Raw genomic sequence first — 20123 nt, forward strand, 5'->3', positions numbered from 1 at the left:
AGAAGCTGGCGCTTCCCCAGAGTGGGTACCGCCTGCTTGGTGGGGGTACGTTTACCCCTGGTCGAAGCGTTCCCTTTTCGCAGAAGGCATGCTCTCCAACGCCCCAGCACCCTACACAGCCCCCGGCACGGGATGGGTATTCTACAAATATTTTTGAATGAATTAATAAACATTACCAGGTTCAACATCATCATAAACTTCTCCAAGAAATACAAGGTGGGAAAAAGCAACATTAGGGAATCAGAATATTAAAAGTTTACATTTTTCAAGGAATAAAAATGTTCCTGTTTCCTTAGTTCCTCTGTTTCCACTTCTAAGCATCATGCTTAGAAAATTCTTTCTCTCTTCCCCAGCCAAGATTATATCACTTGACCTATATTTTCTTTACAGTGCTATTCTGGTTTCTTTCTTTTTTCTTCCTTCATTTTCTGAAACATTTTAAATCTTTAATACGTCTGGAAATCCATTTGCTACAAAGTCTAACTTATTTTTTTTTTTTTTTTTTTTAAATGCTCAGCCCATTTCCCCAAAACCATCTTGCTGGCTTTTCTCATTAGTTCAGTGGGAATAAAAATGGTTCCCACATTTCCTCCAATAGAGGGAGAAACTCTTGGCAGAAACAGTGTGATCAAGGGCTTTTTCTTCTTGACAGAAAGGTCCTCAAGTTAACACCAAACCATAATATTTAAAACTGAAAAAAACTAATGAAACCATTTATACATTTTTCACATGAAGAAGGTTTAGGTGAACGTTTTCACATGAAAAGAGTTAGGAGAAAATTTCAAACGTTCTCACTCTGGCCACAGGACACAAGGGGCTTCCTGTTAGAGCCAGCATCTTGCCAAGACTGAGGATTCTGTGCCTACTTTTGCAGCCTCGGTACCCAGCATAATGCGTCGTATGCAGCAGGTTCTCAACAAATGTCCAATTCAGAAAATCAGAAATCCTCCCCTATGGGAAGTATGATGCGTAGATTATTTAAATTATAAGATTACTTTAAAACATACTTTTTATTTTCCACAACATCTCCATGTACTATGCTATCACGAAGTGCTATGAGGGTTAAGCTACTTCAGCTAAGAGTCCGACAGATCCACTGTAGGGAGACCGAGTCAAGACTCACCACAGTGGCTGCACTGACTGCAGCTGAGAGCTGGCGCCATTCGCCAAACTGCCCTCTCTATCCCTTCCCATGCGTGTTGTGCCAACACAGCCCAAGCCACCGCAAGACTGCCCTGCATACATTATGTGCTACCTGTTAAAACTTCCTGATTTTTAGGTTATTTTTTTAATACTCTTCCAACTACGGACCATTTATTTTATTTCCACATTGCATGAGGTTTGTCAGCAGTGTAGGGAGAATCGCAATGGGTACTCAGTGGACACTCTGGCTTGCTGGAGAGCTGGAGTCTGAGGTTGGCACCTGACCATTGAGCTCTGTCTCCAAGCCCTGTCCTCACTACTGGCTGGGGTTGGCCTGTGCTTCTCCAGGCCTCCCTCTGCCTCTTCCCACTTCAAGCAGAGGTGTCTAGATTTCACTTTCCCTTTCGCCTGCCGCAGCGTGAACCTGGCTTCACTACCGATCTCCTGCTGCCACCTCCTGCCTCGAAGAGACTGACACAGGCAGATAAGGTTCCCAGTGGACTGCAGAGATCAGCCAGAGTGTGAGCAGGGCCTGGCAGAGAGGCAGAGAAATGAGGGGAAGAGAAGGTGCAGACAAATAACAGCCACAGAGAGAATAATTAATAAAGCAGGCTTCCAACTGACAAGCTATTTTTTGAAAGATCAGCTCTAAGTCACTTAGCATGTGAAATGCACTTTTGCATACAAATATTGTAGCACATGATGACTAGGTAATTCTGCGAAGACTAGTTCAGTTCATGTTTCAAACTATTTTAGTTGCTTTGAATTAAAGAGGCTTTGGAAAACTTTCCTAGTTTCTAACTACCTCCCAAAGCTAGCAGCATTTTTTAGGTGGGGGAAAAAAGGGTGGTAAGGAGTATATTCTTCCTTTCCAGCCATGGCAAAGAGGAGACCTTCCCACCCAAGAACCCCAGCATGAAGCCCTTATGTTCCGAATCAGTGCCTCCCACACCACATTCTTTTAACTAGCACTGTATACACGTCAAAAGATTTTTATATGTGAGGTTTGATTTAATCACTATGGGAATTCTGTGAAATAGGTTATTCAAATAGTACTATCACCTATTTACAAAAATTTTAAAACTGTAAGACACATACACCCAGATTATAAAAAAAACACCAACTGCATAGCAGAATGCATGAAAAGAGACACAAAGTAAGGTGAAAAATGATGAGATTTCAGAACCCTGGGGAAGAGGAGGAAGATGCACTTACAGAGTGTTTCCTGCCTGCCAAGGACTATGCTAAAGGCTTTACATTTCTTATGCTGATTAATTTAATATTAATCCCCAGCAAGCCCCAATTACCAATGACAAAATTGAATCATGATGGCTAAATGCAGCATATGACAGAGCCAGGATTTGAGCCCACCCAGTCTTGTCCAAAAGCCTGCTCTCTGGGCCATGACACTATAATTTTCTCCTAAAACTCCCCAAAACTTTCTGCAGAGAAAAATCTAGTCACATATCAAGGACCAAGAGTCCGAAGAACATCAGACTTTTCAATAGAAGCAGTGGAAGCTGGAAGACGATGGAATAATGCCTCAGAATTCTGAAAGAAAAATGTTTACAACCCGGCAGGCTACAACAGTACCAACTAACTGTGCATTAAGTGCAAAGCAGAATAAAACACTTTGAGACAGAAGAGAGAAAGTTTCTTCCTCATGCACCCCTTCTCTGCAGTGACTGAAGGACATACGGCATTCCCAAAGAGAGAGTAGGAAAGAGAGGTTGCAACGGATTCCAGGAAGGTTCCTGCAAGGAAGGACGGAGCTACTTGATTATCTGACAGGTTTGTCTCTGTGGAAAACTGGAAACAAGAGATATTTTACCTAACTATTGAAAAGGCTAGCAAACATAAAAATAAACATTTGAATAAAAATCTAATCATGGTGTATTACTGGACTCAGAAGTGAATAATATATAGACTTAAAAGCTAAAAAAAAAAAGAAAACCCAAAAAATCCTGAGTATATGTTCAACAAAAATATTAAAACTATTTTGGGAGAAAAGGAAAAGAGAAGATATTAATGCATAAGGGGGAAAAAAAGAGAGATGAATCCTTGTCTTTTATAACAGAAAGTCAGTAGTAAACAAATCTAAAATACCAAGAAGTAGCAGAATATGCACATGATCATTACTTAGAAGAATTATGGTAAATGCCAGAAGAGATACCTAAAGAGTAGGAGGTAATTTTTTCTGGATTGGGGGAATCAGAGATGGGGTGGGAAAGCAGAGTTGACAGGGGTCTGCTGCTTCTCATCATAACTTGTCCTATTTAATTTTTAACACCACAGTATTAGTTTGATATAAATGAAAAACACATTAGAGAAAGCAGTATCTTTCAGAATACATCTATGACACGCAGAAACCAGTCTATCTGTAAACTGATAGAATAGATTTGCTAAAATGCAAAGTAAATCTCATTTGAGAATTACAAATTTGGAACTCATTGGAGAATTAGTTTTATACTAGCGAACTTTTTCAAATTATAATTTAAATGAGATTTTCAATTGATGGGTTTTATAATTTCTATAATCCTTTATTCATTTATTCTAATGTATCCGAAAATTATAGCTTAAGTTTTCAGTAACCAGCAAGCTTTTCACTACTATACACAGGCAATCAATATTTACCGAATATACCTATCATGCAGTGGATATCAATTCAACATTTAATTATGTAGTTCCATATATTTTCTATTTTATATGCATATCCAACCAATTGGAAATGCTTTACCAATGAAACATGAAATTAGTTGCAAGTTTCTGACTTAGGGTCTATGCTTCTACTTCTCTGTATTTCCTGCAGGGCTGAACACAGCACCATGCCTCGTATTACTGTGTGTGCATAGTAGTCATGACTCTTCCGCTGTGTCACAGCCATAGGTTTATTTACCAGATCAGAAGCTCTCTGATGACAGCAAGCACATCTTAGTCATTCCTGTGTTGCTGGCTCACAGGGTTGACATCCTGTAGGAACTCAGTAATTATTTTTTGAAAGAATGAATAGTACATTCATAAACATTTCCTGAGTGAACAAACAAGTATACAAGTGAATTCCAATAATATATTTAGTCTCAATCTCTTTTAACTCCACTAAAACTCGTTTTTACAGTAAGAATGCAGTCAACAAATCAGATCACTTCAATTTTCTTAAATTCTTAAAAGCCAAGAATTAGAATATTATGGAAAGTTTACCTCGGAGGACCATGTGAAAATGTGACTCAACCTCTTTATTTGTATTCCTAAATAGCATAATTCCTCTAGAAAGTTTTTAGATAAAACAACTTTTCCAAACAGATCCAACTTTTTACTGTTCTACAACAGGGGGAAATTGATGAAGTCATTTGTCTGGAATCATCATCATCATTTAGGAAAATAGGTTTCTTTTATTTTCTAAAATTACAGTGTTCCTTGAACATTTAATCCTGGAAATTTCATACTAGACTAATTGTGTGCTGTCTGTAGTGCTGTTTACCCTGCCAAGTTCAGCATTAACTTAGATTGGCAGAAAATATGTCAAATTATTTTTATAAAAAGAGCAACTTCACACACACCCATGAATATAACTCACATGACCACCATGATTCATTTGACTTCCCTAAATGACAGATTCTATCCTTTTAGCTCAAATATTGGTAAAACAGCATGTTGGGGTTAGGAGGGAATAAAGTTTGCTTTCAATAAATTAGTCTCAGTGGTAAAGAACTGAATGGACTAAAAATTTGCAGTCTTTAACTTCATTTGTAATACCTATTTCCATTTATCAGAGGTTGAATTTTATACTGAAATCAATTTGGCATCTCTACATTCTACCAAGTAGAAATACACGCTCAAAGTATGCAGAAAAGAAAGTACAAAAGGAAGCATGTTCACTGAGTTTAAAGTTTGTTCCGGTGAACACGACGTGATGATAAAGTGCTGACATTTAAATTAAATGCAGTTCAGCAAACATGCCTTGTGAGCCTCCCTCTGCACCAGGCACCACGGGGACCACTGGAGGACCAGCACACACAGTGGACATGCAGCTCACAGTCTACCTTAGACACGAGTAGCTACAGGTGGCGAATGTCACAGAAGAGAGGCTCAGGAAGCAGCGGGGAAGCTAATCTGGTTTAGGTAGTCAGGGAAAGACTCCCGGAGGGACTGATTTTAAACAGAGACTTGAAGGATGCGTAGCCTGATGTTCACCTGGTGAAGCTGGAGGAACAGCAAGCAGAGCAGAAGGAGAGAATGTGGTGTGTTCGAGAAACCCCAAGCGTGCCCAGAATTTACTGTGGTGAGTCTGTTTCAAAGCCTTGTAGTGTTAGCATGGGAATGTGGCAGGTCAGACTTTACGGGACCTACTGTAGCCATCATGGCTCTCTGGGAAACAATGACTGCAGAGACAGCCTGGGAGCCACGTTCAGACTGTCCACCATCTGCCCACCTGGACTGAGATTAGCACAAGCAACAGCAAGAACACTAGGCTGGACACAATTGAGATGACCCAGGCTCTACTCATTCACTGGCCATAAAATCATTGGGACCCAAGTTAGATCCCTGGACTTTGCTAGGCTTCAGTTTCCACCTGTGTAAAACAGTAAGATAGGATGACATAATGTCCCAGACAGGGACAGCACGTACCCCTCATCCCACGAGCCAGTTCCGATTGATTAGGAATGTCTGCCGTGGACCCAGTTCTAGACTCTTCTCAGTTAGTGATGTCTGCTCTGGAACTGCCGAGTCCCGGCAGTGGCGTGCTACACCCTTGCTCGTCCTGCTCTGCCCCACCTTGTTTCCTAGTGACAACATTCTGTGCTCCTGTAAGAAAAAGGCTGGAGCACAGCTTTCGTGCGGAAAGTTGTATGACTGGCCTGCGCTTTCTACGCATGCTTTGTTGCTGGTGGAAGAGATGAAGAGTCAAATCCCTAAGAGACAGAAGGCCAGGAGGAAGAGGAAACTCAGGGCAGTGATGGTACCAGGATGGGTAACTCAGTTGCAATCACTTCACACGACCATATTTTAAATTTTGTGTCTTTAGATTTTCCTTCCAACACACATAATTTTGCAATGAAATTTGTTTATCATTAAGTACCTAATTTTCGAACCTGTGGCTCTAGGCTAGCTTTCAGGCTGTTTATGAACAGCTAGTGGAGGCCGGCGAGAAACACGCACACGGCCTCTGCCCAGGCCTGCGTGAGAAGGCGTGACGTCTCCCGGCCTGCGTCAACGGCACACACAGGCCCCGCGCTGCCCCACCGGAGGGGGAGCCAGACACACAAACACGCTCACTTCACCTGTTCTTGAATCTTATACTAAAAAGGCCATGCAGGGTTAAAATAGGGAAATGATTCTAGTTTAAATAGGGTTCTATTAGATTCGGGGGGGAAACAATCACACACACACACACACACACACACACACACAAAATCCCAAGTGGTTAACTGCCCACTCTTACCTTTCATTGTTGAATTCCACACCCTACAGTGCCACAATGAGGGGAGCCCGTTTTCCTCTCCTTCGATATGACAAGTTCTCTTTCCCCACAAGGTAATTAAATATGTAGGTATAAATACAGGTGTAGGCATCAGCACAGGTACAGGTGTAGGTACAGGTATAGGCATGGGCACAGGTACAGGTATAGTTATAGGCACAGGTACAAGCATAGGCATGGGTACAGGTACAGGTGTAGGCATGGGCACAGGTACAGGTGTAGGCATGGGCACAGGTACAGGTGTAGGCATGGGCACAGGTACAGGTGTAGGCATGGGCACAGGTACAGGTATAGGTGTGGGCACAGGTACAGGTGTAAGTGTAGGCACAGGTACAGGTGTAGGCATGGGCACAGGTACAGGTGTAGGCATGGGCACAGGTACAGGTATAGGTGTAGGCACAGGTACAGGTGTAAGTGTAGGCACAGGTACAGGTGTAGGCATGGGCACAGGTACAGGTACAGGTATTGGTACAGGCAAAGCTATAGAGATGGACATTGCTATAGGTATAAAGACGTAGGTATAGGTAAAGATGAAGGCATAGATATAAGTAAAGGTAAAGATATAGATTTAGGTATTGGTATAGCTGTAGATACTTGTAAAGGTACAGATGTAGGCATAGGTAAAGGAATAGCTGGAGATAAAGGTGTAGGTAAAGTTAAAAGTACAGAGATAGGCATCAGTATAGGTGTAGGCAAAGGTCTAGGTCTAGGTCCAGGTAAAGGTATAGGTCTACATCTAGTTCTAGGTACAGATACAAGTACAGATATAGATATAGACGAGATAGATAAGCAGATCTCTAAGTGAAAGTTTTTACCTCAAATCTCCATCAACGAACTTATAATGCAATAATGCCAAAATAATAAACCTCAAAACACTCCACTAATTCCACCAAAACTTGGTCTTTCCAAAGGTTTTAAAATGAAAGGAAAATGTGACTTTAACGCTGCAGAAGTAGAAACTGTACTCTTTCATCAGGCTCATCTACGACTCCGCAAGCAGGCACCTGCCAGGGTAGGGGTCTTTCTCTGTAAGTGGACTGTGAAACACACAAACCATCATAAATGGAACTATTCTGGGTCTATCTTCTTTCGGTTTTTATAACACTGAAGATAATTTGCATTTAAGTCGCATTTAAAATTACACAGAGCATTAAAAAATACGTTATGCAGCTTGATCCTTCAGTGAGCCCCTGGTAGGTGGGAAGAGCGAGTCTCCGCGGGAAGGGCTGCCTGCGTGACCCTCCCGCACTTCTACACCCTGCGCTGGCAGCAGGCCCGCGAGGCCACATGTCCCCACCAAGCAAGCCACGGTTTTCCTGCTTCGGCTGTTTTGAATTAAGTCAACCCGTCAGACCCACCCAGAAGAAACTCTCTCTATCCCGGACAGCATCTTCAGTGACTTCTGCATCTTGGTTTTCTTAATTATTCCCCCCCTTTCCCTGAACCAGGCTGAGTCCTGTACATTTGAGTCAGCAAACCTTGGTGTCCCTCACACACCTTTGTGCCTGCACGTAGCAACTACTAGATAACTCCCTGGACAACCGAGCAGGCTCAGTGGGCTAAACAGTTCTGTGCAGAACCAGCACGTGAGACAGCATAGTTACGACCTGTGACCAACAACCTTGCATGGGTCTGAAAACGGGAATAAATCAGCCTTCTCCCATCTACTCAAGCACAGAGCACAGGACGGCAGAGCAGGGGAAGACCTAGCAGAAAAATTCCTACGAGACTTCTTTTCCAGAAGAACCCTATTTCGTATCTAAAGCTCTGGAATTGTCATGACTCCCAGGCTACTCCACGGTCGTGGCGAGAGACAACCACGGGAACTGCTAAGTCAGTCAAGTGTAGATACAGGTGCGGGTCCAGGTGAACACAGCAAATTAAAGGAAATGCAAGGGGTCAGGTCAGGGGTCCTGAAGGTGAATGGTCAGTCTCTGTTCCATCCCCAGCACCTTCTGAAGATGGCTACACGGTCCCCTGGCGCTCCTCCTAGGCCCCAGGCGACTTAAGCTGAAACAGGGTAATCTCCAAGTCTGAATGATGCAAATTAATGTTTCTGCAATACCAACAGCCAATTAATATTTTTATAAAACATACTTCCAATTCTCCTTACTTTAACTTTCTTGTTCTGGTTGGCTTGAATACCTGGGACCACAGGTATACTCCAGGGTACACACTCTTTTTTTTATTGTGGTAAAATATACCTAACGTGCCATTTACCGTGTTTCGGGGTACAGTTCTGTGGCATCAAGTACATTCGCACTGCTGTGCACACTCTCCGGTGTACGCATCCCTGCCCCTGCTTTCTCGTTTTCGTTTTTACTGGGGGAAATCTTACTAACCTCTCAGCTCCCGTTGATGGTACTCTCTGCTCTTGAGAACGGGGTGTGAAATCCACATCCAGGGATGATGCTTGCGGAGCTGGGGGAGCAGGTAATGAGTCACGAGCCCCACGGAGCCAGCCAGGGCAAACAGCACGATGCTGAGGAACGGCTGCGACACAAACGGGCAGACGTTATTATTCACCTGGAGGATGCAGGGGTGGCGGGTGGGGGTTGTCTATGATTAATGCATGACACCACCGTCCTTCTCCGTTCTCCTCTTAGAGGGCAGACAGCAGACTCAGCTCTTGTTTCAGTCCTTTAAAAATTTCTTCCGCATGCCACAAAACTGGTCCGTGTGCTGGGAACCACCCAGATGAGGACGGAGACGTGGCCCGTGGAAGTCCGGAGGCCAAGAGAATTCTGCCCCGCGGGATGCATTTCTACATTTTTCTTTTAAGGAGAGGTGGAGAATTACAAACGTAGCTAATACATTTATTTCCTCATGGAAAGGGGAGTTTGTAAATGTACAGTATTTTTTTTTTTAATAGAGACAGCAACTGTCTATAAAAACTATAAGCCAGAAACCCCTTTCTGGAGCTCTCCACTTATGTTCTTCTAACTGAACCTCGTGTTCCAATAATCCTTTTGGCTCCACGATCTCCATCTGACCCCGATATGGAATCATCTCTCTTCTCTACTCAGGGTCACGTACCATTAGTGTCTTCTCCCTACCAACTGTCCTCACGGCGGATGCCACAAGCTGTGCTATTGCTCTTGCAAACAAAACAACCCCCCACACGGGGGAGAGGCTCAGGGTAGAGCCGTCAAACCAAATCTGTGACGCGGACCAAATCACGTCTTAGACGAACTGTTCATAGCACATGGATACAGGACTTAAGCCTCTCAACAAGCATTGTGTTTCCTTCCTCTGGCTCCACTACCTTGTCAGTACCCGGTGGCATCAGGACAGCTCTGTCACTAAGGAGCACGAGGAGGCAGGGAGCGTGCAAAGTGGAAGGGGTACGTACTCGTAAGGACAGGAACACGGTGCTGGCACTGACTGCAAACGAGAGGACAGCAGCGATCCCGCACACGATGAGATCCGATTTCAACACGCCCTTCTGGAGAGAGAGAACCGACGGTGAGGTCCACGCTTGCTTGTTTCGCTCAGCAACTCTGTGTGACAGGTAAACCAGGACCCTGACCTGGATAAACTACTCTCTCAGCCCATCGCTCACCCGACACAGCCCCAGTGGCACACCTTGGACGACTGCTCACCCACCAGCTCCCGTTTGGGGCTTTCAGGGAGACTAAGGCACACGGCAAGGCTGGCATGCGTGTGCTGACCACGGGAAGCAGAAAGGTTTTCTACATGTGTGAGAGCCAGAGCTTCCTTTCCACAGTCACAGATTGGATGCAAGACGCCTGGAGAGCTCCCCAACCTTCGCTTACTGGGGGGTGTGGTAAAGGAGGACAAAGTGGTAATCACCTCTGGGATTTGATCATCCACCAAGCCTGGGCAGACCAAGCAGAAGCCCCTACACTGTTCTTAATTGCTTTGGACCAGACCAGATTTTGCATTTTAATTCACCACTCAGATCAAGTAAATACCACTTCCAAATTACACAAATATATTTATATGTGTGTCTGTGTATGTGTGTGTGTGTACGTGTGTGTGTGTGTGTGTGTGTGTGCCTGCCACACAAAACTGTGGTATGAGCAGGGCCAAGGAAAACCAAGCAAAGTTAGACGCAAGAACGCTATTCATGCAGATATATGGAGAATGGCCCGTTAGCTCTGACGGAGAACAATGTTGCTGGCTCATAGATCTGACAGGGACATCAGGGACCACCAAGCCTTTTCTTTCTGCAGAGCTGGATTAGTTACAATGTGCAATTATCGATCATCTTTAGGTCTGACATTGCTACCTGAAAACTCTGAAGCCATCACTACATGTATATCTCCCTTTCTCACACTGAAAAATTATGTCTCTTAAATCATTGTTTTAAATATTACCTGCCAGAAAATTATATAAAAGATGCACTTCCATTTCCCCCCACCTCTACCTCCCCCATTTTTTTCCTTTCTTATTTTTTAAATTAAATTGTAGAGTTTCTTGCAAGTCATGCTGCTGCTTGCTGATAGGAAGATGTGATAAAGGCGGGATCCTAGATTTATTCCTGGTAATGGTAATCTGATTTTTTAGGCAGAGAAAAATCACGGGAATTTAATTCTGAATTTATAAAATTTTTGTGATCATAAATATTAACCAAAAATTTGCCAAAATTCAAGCATCACCTTTCATTCCAAACACTTAAAAAAAGGCCAGGCCCTACCAGAGGAACATTCTGTCATTCACTGTGTATTTAGGCTATGGAGAGTTGTTAATTTTTCTTTCCTATTTTTCACTGACACGGTTTTATGTCATTTAAAAATTACTGAATGTTTATCCATAAGAAAGATAAATATTTTCCCAAATATTCTAATTTAAAATTAAGCGTCATCTTTAACTGACTGACCATCCTCGTCTAGGGGAAAGGAGGGGCCACCAGCGTAACTGCTGGCAAAGGAAACGAAATCACCACCGTGTCAAGATCCGCAGCCCCACGTGTATCGCGGCACTATCCACAATGGCCAAGATACGGGAACCACCTAAGTGTCTGTCAATGGATGCATAAATAAAGAAAATGTGGTGTATAAACACAATGGAAGACTATCCAGCCACATAAAAGGAAATCCTGTTATATGCAACGACATGGATGAAACTGGAGGATGCTATGCTGAATAAAATAAAACAGGTATAGCAAGACAAATGCTGCATGATCTCACTTGTATCTGGAATCTTAAAAAAACAAAAGTCAAATATATAGAGATAGAGAATAACGCGATAGTTACCATGGGTGTTGGGGAGGGTGGAGATGGGAAGATGTAGGTTAGAGATTAGCAGATACGTAGGACAAACAACAGAGACCTAATGTACAACATGGTGACTATAGTTAACAGAACTGCACTGCATTTGGGATTCCCGCAAAATGAGTAGATTTTAGCTGCCCTTGTCACAAAAACAAACACTAAAAATGGTAACCACATGAGATGATGGATATGTTAATTGCTTCACTATAGTAACAATTTTACTATCTTTATGTATCCCATAACATCATGTTATATACCTTATATATACACAATAAAATTTATTTTTAAAAATAAAAATAATATTTTTAAAAGGAATTTGTGAGACACCTATACCTCAGAAATTACTGCTCTGTCCTGTGAAAGTAGCCTTTAACACTCCAAAAAGTTTGTATTTTTTTTATTGATACATAAAAATTGTACATATTCATGGAGTACCTGTTATATTTTGATTAGTTTTCTTGCTAAATAACTTTTTACCCATTTAAATGTGTATTATACATCTCTACTTTCTATAAGATATAAATATATGTGAATTCTTTCAGGTGTATTTTGTTTTAGTTTTAGTTTTATTATACAAAAAGAGAATTATTGGTGCTACTCTCTTCCTTCACACACCTGAAGGCTGAAAAATTCTGTCACTCTATTAATTTCCATTATTTAAACAAGAGTTTTAGAATCTATTTTCTTTTACTAAATATCCCAAGTCTTAAAAATGAATTATACAATGTTAGATCTCACAAAAATTAGTGCAAAAAGGAATATACTAAAAGATTGAAGCAAATGCAAATTTAGAAGGTCTCTGAAATTTTTTATTATTAATTAGTAACACTGTGGCAGTCCAGAACATAGAGAAGAAAGGGGAAAATCACTAGAGCCTGACACTAACAGTATTAGCATTTTTGTCTTTTCTGAGCCAATATTTTTGCCTGTGAATGTTGAACCATGGCTCTAGCTATAATCATTATGTATATGAACATTTCTATGTATATTTTATAAATATCTAATATTAGTGTGCATATATTAATAATTTTCTACCTTTTCAACAGTACTTTCTTTTGTAATATTTTACACGTATAGGTATATGCAGAAGAATTGCATAGGCTTACTAATATCACTTAGCGGCTAAATAATTTTCCATTTTGTGATGCTATCCACATACACATATACACACAAACATACACACACACACAGTGCCATAGTGGCCACTTGAAACAGAATTTAGTGAATGAAATTTAATGAACCATAGTTAGCTCAAAGATCCCTTGATTGCTAGTGTTAGGTTGCCTTCCATTATTTATTGTGATGAATTATGCTGAAATCATCTTTATGCACCTAAAACTTTTTTCATATTTTGAATTAATTCCCTAGAAAAACTCTAACAAATAGATTTACTCTATCATAGGTTATAAACATTTCATAATCCTTGATAAATTATGCTTTTCCAGATGACTGTAATAATTTACAGAAACACAAATGATGTCTATGAGACCCCGTCTTGTCCCAACTGGCACTATCATTAATTTTTCCTGTGCTATTGGAGTGGACATAAAAAATGCCATCTCATTTTAATTTGCCTTTCTTTCTTTACAAAAAAAGTATGTATTTCATACATTTACTCACTAAATAATTTGTTCCTAAAGGAAATATGTGTATATATAACTTCCAATGGCTTCACTTTGGGGCTCTGATATATACATACATATGTATATGATCATATATAAATGATATATATATATAATTTGCTTATAGAATTTTAAAAATCAAATTTTAAGGGTTATTAGAATAAGAAAGATATTTAACTTTCATCAAATTTGCAACAAATATTTTACCAAATTATTTGAATTTTATTGCCCTTTTTTGCGTATAGAAGTTTAAAATTTTTATGTAGTTAAATCTAACTTAGTGTGTGTGTGTGTGTGTGTGTGTGTGTGTGTGTGTGGTGTTATTTACGTCATGAATTTCAAGTCTGGAAAATCATTCTCTCTAGACTTTGAAAAATGTTTGATTTTGTTTCATATCCTTTTTAAAAAATTTCTTCTACACTTTTAAAAAACGTGAGACAGATATGCAGAAAAGTGCATAAATATGTAATAATTATAAAGTGAATGCCTCTGTAACTACCAACCGGGTCAAGAAATCTAACATTTCCAGCATCCTAGAAGCCCCTTATATGTGGCTCCCTGCTCAAAAACACTCCTTTCCCCCCTTGGAGATTCCTATCAATTATCCTGACTCTGGTGAAAATCATTTTCTTGCTGTTTTTTAAAAAATGATTTCATTACTTAGGCATGTAATTGTAAGCTGTTCAGTTTTGCCTATTTTTACCCAATAGATGGCACCATACTGTATGCATTTTTTTGTGCGTTACGCTTCCTTTGCTCAACATCATGTGGTTAAGAGTTACCTAGGCCACTGCATATAACTGCAATAAGTTCTTTTGCTTTGCCATATGCTACCCGTTCTACCGCTGGAATTTCCAGTGGCTTCAGAGTAAATATGTAGGAGGAGCATTGCTGGCTGCAGTATATTCATATCTTCAACTTCATAATACCAAGCAGTCTTACAAAATGGATATAGTAATTTACCCTCCCACCAGCAGTACATGAGACTTCCCTCACTCTACACTTTTGTCAACACTTAGCATTGTGAGAACTTTCCATGTTTTATCAGTCTGGTAGCTTTGAAATGGTAAGTCAGTATGGTTTTAATTTGGAGTTTTCTGATTACTAATGAGGTTGCCTACATATTATGTTGTTTTGTCATTTACATTTCCTCACTTGTGAAGGGTATATATGTACAAGTCTTCTGCCAGTTTTCAATGGAGATATCTGATTTCCTATTAATTTATAGGAATTTTATAGCATCTAGACACTAGAGGCTTATCAGTTATACATATTTTAAAAGTTATTTCCCATTCCGTGGTTTAAGTCTTTTTTTTGTATGATTTAAAATAAATCAAAGGTCATAATTTTAATGAAATTGAATTGTTTTGTGTTGCTTTACAAAATTCTTTCCTAACCTGATATTATAAGATAGTTTTCTCTTTTACACTTTTAAGTGCTTTTAGGCTTTGTTTTTCCAAGTTTAGTTCATAATTCACTTGGACTTGATGTGTAAGTAGAATGTGACATAGCAGTCCAATTTTATTTTGTACTTATGAATAACTTCTATTTTTTATCATTCCATTTTTTCCTCTGTACGAGGTTGGAAGCTACATGCTGTTTCCATTCCTTTAGCAGTTGCACTAAACATTCCCACATGCATACTTAACTTACCACGGTCTGAAGTTAATCAGTATAGGCTGAGCCTCCCTAATCCGAAAATCTGAAATCCAAAATGCTCCCTTCTTTTGAGCGTCATGTTGGCACTCAGAATGTTTCAGATGTTGTATTAGAGATACTCAACCTGTATCTTTATTCTTCTACTGGACATTACTAAGATCATTGAAGATTTGGAGCCCATTTCTCCTCCTGTCCAAACTTGTATGTTATTGTAGTCACGTATTCCAAAACGACCTTACATTTATTAGGCCAACCATACCCTCTTATTGTGGTTTCATGCAGTTAATATCTGTTCAGATTTACCAATACTCCTGCCACTTTCTTTTCTCTTTGTTCATTCTTACAAATCAGATGTCCATCTGAGATCACTTTCTATTGATACATATCCTTCAGAATTATAATTTTTGAGGGTCTCTCAACTTTTGTCTAAAATATTTTTATTTTACTGTCATCCTTGAAAAATATTTTCACTGAATATAAAATTCTAGCTTAGCAGTCACTTTCTTTACAAAACATTAAGTGTCAAACAACTGTCTTCGGGCTCCCATGATTGCTCCTGCTAAGGGACCCTTCTGCCTGTCACTCATTCGAATGTAATCTGTTCATTTTATGTACTTGGTTTACGGTGGTCTGTGTCCTTGGCATGCTGTGGTTTCACTAGAGTTCGTCTGGTGTGAATTCTTTCTTCCTTCGTTTACCCTGCTGGTGATTCACTGAAATTCGTAAATCTCAAGATCAGTGTCTTTTATCAATTCTGATAAATTCTCAGATGTTATTTCATCAGATATTGATTATGCCCCAGTCTCTTTCTTTTTCTAGGAATTCTGATTAGATATATTTGAGATCTTCTCAGTCTATCCTTTAAGTCATCTCTCCTTAATAGTTCTTCATTTCTCATCAATCAGCGTTACATTCTACAACTTTCTTCTCTTTCAGTTCACTGATTCTTTCTTCAGAGGTGTCTAATCTGTGTGTGTGTGTGTGTGTGTGTGTGTGTGTGTGTGTGTGCTTCAATGGCTTCATTTGTTTGTTTAGAGAATTCTACTTGGCTCTCTTTCAAACCTGCTGCATCCTTTTAAACATGTTCTATTGTCTGTACATTTTAAAGCATGCTTTTTACTTCTTTAAACATAGTATAGCTGTTTTAAAAATCTGTATCTGATACTTCGAATATCTGAAGTATCTGCAGATTTGTTTCTGCTGGTTCCTTATTTCCTTGTGTAGTTATAAAATTTATTGTAATCTGCTCATTTTCCTTTCCTTAAAAAATTGGTTTTGGAGGCCCAGAATGAGAGACTCCTCCAGAGAGGACTTGTTTGTTTTCTGCAATGAGTCGTTTCCAACTAGGGACCACTTGACGCTCTATATCTATAAATTGAAGGGTTTGTATCTACCCAGTTGTCTGAGCTTGTGTGCAAATACATGGAAAGTTACACCTTCTCAAGGATTCTCTTGTTGTTCTCTCAACACCGAGGGGAGCCTGCTTGTGTCTCCCTGGTGCTGAGGACGATGGCGTTCATTTCTGGTGGTTCATTCTCACTCTGAGCATGTGGCCTTTATTGTCCCAGCCTAATGATGGATGGTTGGCACGGGACACCCTACCTGGGCAGGCCCGGGCTTTAATTTCTGTTCTCCACAGTCTGAGGGCTGAACGCCAAGGCCCAGTGTCCCCAGGTTGGGCAGATCCCCTGTGGCACAAGAAGCTTCCTGCCCTGCTGTCTCCAGGTTACCCTGTCCCCTCAAATTTTTACCTGATAATTCCTTATTATTTTGTCAGGTTTTTTGTTACATTTAAGGAGGATTTTTTGTGTATTTTATTCACAATTTTTAGTTTCAATCTCCAGAGAGTTTGCTTACAATGATTTAGCCTCCCATAATACAACGAATGGCAAAGTCCCATTCGATGTCTCCTCCCTCCCTCTCTGAAACTCTTTAATCCTGCTCTAATTTACACTGGTGTCTGGTGAGCGACGAGCACATAAAATTCTTGTTTCTCTCCTACTGCTAAACAATTATCTCAACACCGTACACTGAAAATCAATTCTTGATTGTGACATTTAATTTTCACATAATACATTCATATACATAATTTGTTTCCTGTGTGTCTTTCTGATCCACTAATCTCATTCTTTAATCTTGGATGGTTTCGTTTTTTTTTTTTTTTTCTGATTACTCAGTCTTTACTCTTATATCTCAAAGTACTAAGTTCGTTTCTCTTATTCTTTTTTTTATTTTTAGGTTTTTTTAGACCACTATTAAGTGCTTTTCTTCTAAATGAACTTCAAAATTATTCCCCAATATCGTGAATATAATTCCTTTGGAACTGTTTTGAACGATATTACATCTATAAATTGTTAGAAACAATTGGCATTTTATAAATCTCAGCTTTCCCATCCAAAATCAGGTTATGTCTGTTTATCACTGCTTAGTCAGAACAGAACTTCATTTACATTTTAATAGACTGCTGTAGCTGACTTTGTTTGTGACACTACTTGTTAAAATCATTTTCATTATCAATTCATAAATTTTGTTCCTAGCGTGATTCAGAATCATGTTTTCATTATATTTTCTAATGTTATTTCTGATGTGCTAGAATGCTCTTGCTTTTCTAAATTTTCTAGTCTTTAGTGGTATCTATGAATCCTCTTATTAATCATAGTTGATTTTAATAAACTTCTCTGTGCCTTCTATACGTATATAATAACATAATTATTACTCTGTGTTTCTTTCTTTTTCAGGCCTTACACTGGCCAGAAATTCTAAAACAATATTTAATAATGTTAATGTTTTGCTGTTTTCTATTTTAATGGTAAGTCCACGTATTTTTAACAAAGAAACATACTAGCTGCCAGCATACTGAACATCCTAAATTCATTGTAGCATTTTATGTAGCACTTCATGCTCCAACCCTAGAAAGGGGCTACAGGAGCCCTGGTCCAACACTCTGCACCCAGTAGCACCCAACAAGAAAAATCTAGATGTTGCAACCAATGGTTTAGAAAAAACTATTTAAATTTTACACATAAAGATGAAATAGGTTTTGTTGTTGTTGTTGTTGTTGTTGCTTTTTTGGTTTGTCTTTCTGGTCTCTAGGAACTGAGGAAAATAGAGTAAAAGTAACAAATGTAAACATATAGTGTGTTGCGAATGATGAAAATGTGTGAGGGAGAAAAACCTGAAAGTCTGTGCTACTAAGGAACATGGAGAGAGACTAACAGGCAAAGCACTAGTGGAACGTTTATGTCTTCATTAACTTTTGAATTTTGCTAATAAACTCTGTGTGCACAACTTTTCTTGCTCCCATGCAAATGTATAAGCCCACTGGTCTATCTGTTTCTAGATCAAGGTTTCTTGAAGTACAATCTGTGGATTACCTAAACAGAATCACCTGAGTGGACATTCTTGTTAAAATGCAAATTCTCAGACCCCCTCACAAGCCAAACATCAATAAATCAGAATGAAGGGGGGAGGCCTAGAAAACTGCAATCTAATGAGGCGCTCTACCAGGGTCATGCAAACTACGATGCAAGAAAAGAGAGACAGAAAATAAGAAAGGCAGAGAGAGATACAAAGAAACAAAATCAGACCACGAGGAGGAGAATTTTATGCATGCACTAGGGCACAAAAGGTTTTATACATCAAACTGTAAAAGCTGAATCTGATATTCCCATTAAAATATTATAATTAGACCAGGGACTTTTCAAAGAAATGAACACAAACATCTTATTAAATCACCTCACAAGTTATGTGTTCTACATCGCACAAAGCATTTCAAAGGGTATGAAAACCAAGTGAGGCAATACCTAACCGTCACATCTAATTATACTAATGAAATACTACCAGCATCTACCAGGCAAATTTCTTATCTCATTTCTTAGTAATTCCTACATTATTTTTAACTGCAATAAATCAGAAAGCGGAGAAGCATCTTCGTTAGTTATGAAATCCAGGGAGGTTTGGGGACATAGTTTCTCTCAGATATCCACAGGAAGACTTTTGGGTAGACCTGGGGCCACACTGTGGTTTTTATGGAAACTGTCATAGGAATGTCAGTTTGCTCCTCCCTGTGGAGTTTCCAGTATAAATATTAGACGTCAGATCGCGGATGCTATGTTTGAATGTCAAATCTCTCTCCTCTTTTTTAGCGTCTATCTCATCAGCCCCAGCTGCTTCCGGTCGTAATCTGCTTTTCAATGTAACTCTGTTTAATGAACCACACCCTTACTTGTGTCAAGTGATTTGGCCTTTAACTCCTCTATGGTGACGTAAAAACCTCAGAACAATAGCTTGAACTGTGACCACACTCAAAGACACACAAAGCTGAGTATGAATTTTTTAAAAATGTTATCATGTTGGCTGTGAGTCTTGTATGTTGTTTTGAAATGGCGGCTGCAATTTAACTCCTGTAAATTCAACGGAATGTAGCAACACCCTACTATGCACTAGGCATCGGCTCTGTGGATACCAAGACAAATGAGACACAGGTCCTGACTGGAGGACTCACAATCAATAGACCAGTCACTGTTTTTCCTTTTATCTGTCATTCCTAAAAAAACAACAACAACCAAAACAACAACAAAAACAGGAAAGGCTTGAGTCGAAGACCTCAGGCTGCTCCAAGGTCAATATTCACATGTTGGGAGCTTACACAATCAACACACACTGCTTTTCAAAGTACTAATGTTTGGAAGTGGATACCAAAGAGATCGCGTCTGCTCAAAGGATCTTTGAAACTGCCCAGAGCCATCTTCCTGTTGAACAAGGAAGTAGCACCATTATTTTACAGCCATGGCATTCTCCTGTGCCTTCCTTCTCCTCCTTCCTTTCCCCTGATGTGCTCCAGCCAGCATGCTAACGCCTCTGCCACCCCAGCCGCAGGCCTAAAGCCTAAGAGGCCCTAATCAGGGCTATGCAGATGTGAAGTTTGGAAAAGTGCTCTGAGCTCAGCATGAGGCTGAGGGAGAGGAGCTATGCCTGGACCACAGC

At 39.9% G+C, this 20123-nt stretch overlaps 1 protein-coding gene across 1 annotated transcript in view; it reads right to left on the bottom strand.

Annotated features, from left to right (window-relative positions):
* The window catches only part of PCNX2 (pecanex 2), a 218865-nt gene that overhangs the window by 98708 nt on the left and 100034 nt on the right, over positions 1-20123 (bottom strand). Inside the window, exons 18-19 of the mRNA XM_069484552.1 lie at positions 9972-10064; positions 8962-9112 (exon numbers count right to left, since the gene is read on the bottom strand). Of these exons, the coding sequence (XP_069340653.1) occupies positions 8962-9112; positions 9972-10064 (244 nt within the window). The remainder of the gene's footprint in view (positions 1-8961; positions 9113-9971; positions 10065-20123) is intronic.

The sequence above is a fragment of the Eulemur rufifrons genome, chromosome 11 (genome assembly GCF_041146395.1).
Source record: "Eulemur rufifrons isolate Redbay chromosome 11, OSU_ERuf_1, whole genome shotgun sequence".
Classification (NCBI taxonomy): Eukaryota; Metazoa; Chordata; class Mammalia; order Primates; family Lemuridae; genus Eulemur; species Eulemur rufifrons.